This window comes from Fukomys damarensis, unplaced genomic scaffold, assembly GCF_012274545.1.
Source record: "Fukomys damarensis isolate Sample0158 unplaced genomic scaffold, DMR_v1.0_HiC HiC_scaffold_30, whole genome shotgun sequence".
Lineage (NCBI taxonomy): Eukaryota > Metazoa > Chordata > Mammalia > Rodentia > Bathyergidae > Fukomys > Fukomys damarensis.
The window spans coordinates 59,600,381-59,601,175 of NW_022900942.1; the positions used below are offsets into that span (position 1 = coordinate 59,600,381).

The 795-nt window shown below is 54.7% G+C and overlaps 1 protein-coding gene across 1 annotated transcript in view; it reads right to left on the reverse strand.

The window, feature by feature from the left end:
• The window catches only part of Snrpd1 (small nuclear ribonucleoprotein D1 polypeptide), an 11,518-nt gene extending 11,324 nt beyond the window's left edge, over positions 1 to 194 (reverse strand). The window contains exon 1 of the mRNA XM_010638705.3: positions 53 to 194. Coding sequence (XP_010637007.1) covers positions 53 to 66 — 14 coding nt within the window. The 5' untranslated portion in view covers positions 67 to 194. The remainder of the gene's footprint in view (positions 1 to 52) is intronic.
• Between the last annotated feature and the right edge of the window lie 601 nt (positions 195 to 795).

Below are 795 nucleotides of genomic sequence, written 5' to 3' on the forward strand. Positions count from 1 at the left end.
AGACCTTCCTACCCCGGCTCCCGGCCCCCGGCCCGGTAGGTCACCTCCGCACCTCACGAGCTTCATCCTAGCGGCGCCGTCACCCACTCGACCCGAAAGGGCACCAAATACAGCGAGCAGGAACAGCGGCCGGGCGTATGAATGGCCGGAAGCGCCTGCTCCAAGGGCTCCCGACGTAAAGGGCGCGTAGCGCTGCGGACGCACGGCGGAAGTGCCGCTCTCCCTTCCGGCCGCGAGGAGCGTCACGGCGGCCCCTAGCGACTGGAGGAGCGCATTGCAACTTTTGGGGTCGCGAGGAAATTCGCAAATCCGGTTAGCAGGCCTGCGGCGCCAGAAGTAACAAACAGAACTTGATCTGATCGAACACAGCTTCTGAGAGAAGCCCCGAAGAGTATTCCAATTGTGTTTCAACACCACCAGGAACCTTAGCATTGCTTCATGCACCTGAAGAAAATCACATAACTCAGCTGATTGTTTTCACTTTGCGTTCTGAGCTCCAAAATAAACTTTTCTGCCCTCACCATTTTCAACATCGCAGCAACATATAATTGAAACACTCCCTTTGAAATGTGTTTCTCCGGCTCCCAGGGTGCCTGCCAAGCACACCTGCGTTTCTTCCTGTCCTATTCTTTCCAGGCCTCCTTCGTAGCTCATCCCTGATAGGCTGGGGGTACGTGTGGTTTCCTGCTGTAGCCCCCTGTGGTTCCTTCTCCGTAGTAGCTTAGAGTATCTCTAAAACCATGGCTTTAATTTGTATCTCTACTGTGAACTTCATCCCTGCTCACCTGAACTTTT